The sequence below is a fragment of the Nicotiana attenuata genome, unplaced genomic scaffold (assembly GCF_001879085.1).
Source record: "Nicotiana attenuata strain UT unplaced genomic scaffold, NIATTr2, whole genome shotgun sequence".
Classification (NCBI taxonomy): Eukaryota; Viridiplantae; Streptophyta; class Magnoliopsida; order Solanales; family Solanaceae; genus Nicotiana; species Nicotiana attenuata.
In genome coordinates, this window is record NW_017676902.1 from 1 (window position 1) to 2,589 (window position 2,589).

Here is a 2,589-nt window from a genome sequence, read left to right on the forward strand (position 1 = left end):
GATTTGAATTAGCATAGCGGCCTGCTGAGCCTGCAGCATCTTGAATATCACCTGGAGACTAACTCCTCCATCTCCTCTGCCCCGTGTACCTTGAAAACGAATCGGCCTTCCCTGCGTACACTTCCTTCAGGGTCCGCGCTTAGGTCCGCATTTAGAGCAACGTGCAAACTGACATTGATTGGATCGGCAATCGATGCTCCCAATTAGCCGGCAGCACCCCGGCTCCTGGAGCAATCACATTGTCATTTTCCCCGTAAAATCCGAGACCATCATCATAATGTATGGGTGCGTTTTGTGAGTTTGACATGTTTTAACCTGAGAGCAAAAAATACTTGACAAGAACAAGCGTGAAATAATGTATGTTATCAGAATTAGCACTGAACAACCACTATTATCCTTAGCCCCACGGTGGGCGCCAAACTGTTTACCCTAAAATTCGAAAATAATTAAACTTATATTGTTGTTTTAAGGATATTTGATTCCATCCAATACCAATTGATAAACAAGGATTTAAATCGATAAATTAGAGAATAAAGTAAATCAAACCAGTATGCAAGACAAATCTCAACCTCGACCTATGGTAGTCTCGAGGTGTGATAATAGGAATAGCAAATGATAAAGCAACTCTAATGAAAAATAGGCGAATAGCAAGAAAGTAAGAACGTATATTTTCTTATTAGTGAACAATGTCTTTTACAAATGAATGGGATCCCTCTTTATATATTAGGGGAGTCCTAAATAAGGTACACTTCTAATTATAGTAGGAAATCATATTTGACAACTTATTAATCGCCGAGGATCAATCCATTTCGATACTCATGCCATGATCTTTGGTCCGTTGCGGGTATCTCGCTCTTTCCGTTACTGAACTATACCGGTATCATCTCGAAGTATGCCCTCTTCTGACCTCGGTAAGTGATGTCGACATCAATCTTGGAAAGAAAACTTCCACCCCGAACTCGACTCCCTGGCCTTCCGACATGGTATCGCTTTTTCCATCAAAGGACGAAATCGGGCTGCCCCGATTTCCAGCGTATACACCTAATTCTACGATAAGCGTCATCACGACGATTAGTTTTGGGTCGTGACAAATACACGAAGATGCTCATTTCTATTAATTTCTTTTATAACTATTATTGTATAACATTATTAGTACATCAATAAGCAAAATAGGAGGAAAAGAACAATTCGAAGCTAGAAGACTCTCTATAAGTGGTTGATATTTATTATCAAAACTCCTAATATTGCTACCTATAGTCATTAAATTTTATACCCAAATTGCATTAGCCCTAATGAGCAATTGTTTCAGCTTGCTTCTCACATTAAGGCTCATGATTTCGTTAGAACCACCAATAAATTCGTTCCCTATAAAAACTGCAGGCACACTTGGCTGACATCCTAGTTCAATTAGTGCCTTCTCCATTTCCTTCCCATTTGGATGTCTATCGAGATCGTAAACAACAGGGTTTGCTCCAAAACTACGGATTAGGGTTTCGATGCTATGAGAAATGCAACAACTACTCTTGCTGAAAATCACCACTGGACTTGCTGCTCCCAACTTCATCACGATATCCATATTGTTTATATGTTCAAGAAATAATGTGTTAAACTATTGGGAAAATGCTAAGAATTTATATTGCTTTTGGTGAAGAGAGGAAATTAAAGAAGTTTTGAAGGGTACAAGAAAGAATGAAGGTTTGTGAAGTGATTTCAAGCTTGATTTGTTGTGAGAAACGTAAACCTATAATAGAGCTATATATAGAGGCATTAGTGCAGTGATATGTTAGTTTTTTCTAAAGAGTGAAAATTGCTAGAAGAATTACAAGTTGGTGAATATATCTAGATTTTTCTCGATCACTTGTATGATAAGGGAAAGTATGCCTTATCTGCCTGGATTCTAAAGTAGCATAACATACTCAAGCAGAAGAGGAAAAGAATATAATCATCACTTTGAAATATTCGCAGAACATATGTCACAAGCTAAAGTCCTCTTTGATTGTTACTCGATTTTTGGTCCTGTTTCTTTCTTAGTTATTTTGAAGTGGAGCCTTGACCTAACTGGTAAAATTAATGTCATGTGACGAGTAAGTTACGGGTTCGAGCCGTGAAAACAGCCTCTTGCAGAAATGCAGGATAAAATTCCGTACAATAGAGCTTTGTGGTTCAGCCCTTACCCGGATCCTGCGCATAACGAAAACATAGTGCATCGGACCGCCCTTTTTCTTAGTTATTTTATTTGTTTGGTTAATGTACTAGTATGTTTAAATAATCTATTCAGAATTCAATAAGTAAAAATGAGTGTAGGTTCAAAACTTATAGAGTTATTGCAACTTTTTTCTTTATTAATTAGTTTTCGACATGAACAATATATATTTTGTAATTTCCCTCTTGAAAACAATGTATCTGTTTGGGGGAAAAGAAATATCCAGCTGGGGTAATCTTTTTATGTACAGCCAAAGATTTTGGAATATTACATTCGATTTGAGGAAAATTGAAATGGTTTTCAGAATATATACTCATAAACGTACTGTTGAAATGAAAACCACATTACTATCCGTACCGAAAAGGAGTAGGAGGAGGTACATGGAA

General features: G+C 37.3%; 1 protein-coding gene across 1 annotated transcript; it reads right to left on the bottom strand.

The window, feature by feature from the left end:
• Window positions 1-1,108: 1,108 nt before the first annotated feature.
• LOC109221244 (monothiol glutaredoxin-S6-like) lies at window positions 1,109-1,748 on the bottom strand. The gene has a single exon (XM_019385704.1). The coding sequence runs from the start codon at window positions 1,574-1,576 to the stop codon at window positions 1,268-1,270; it is 309 nt and encodes a 102-aa protein (XP_019241249.1). The 5' UTR covers window positions 1,577-1,748; the 3' UTR covers window positions 1,109-1,267.
• Between the last annotated feature and the right edge of the window lie 841 nt (window positions 1,749-2,589).

Coding starts and splice junctions, on each gene's coding strand:
- LOC109221244 (XM_019385704.1), bottom strand. CDS start 1,576: ATGGATATCGTGATGAAGTTGGGAGCAGCAAGTCCAGTGGTGATTTTC.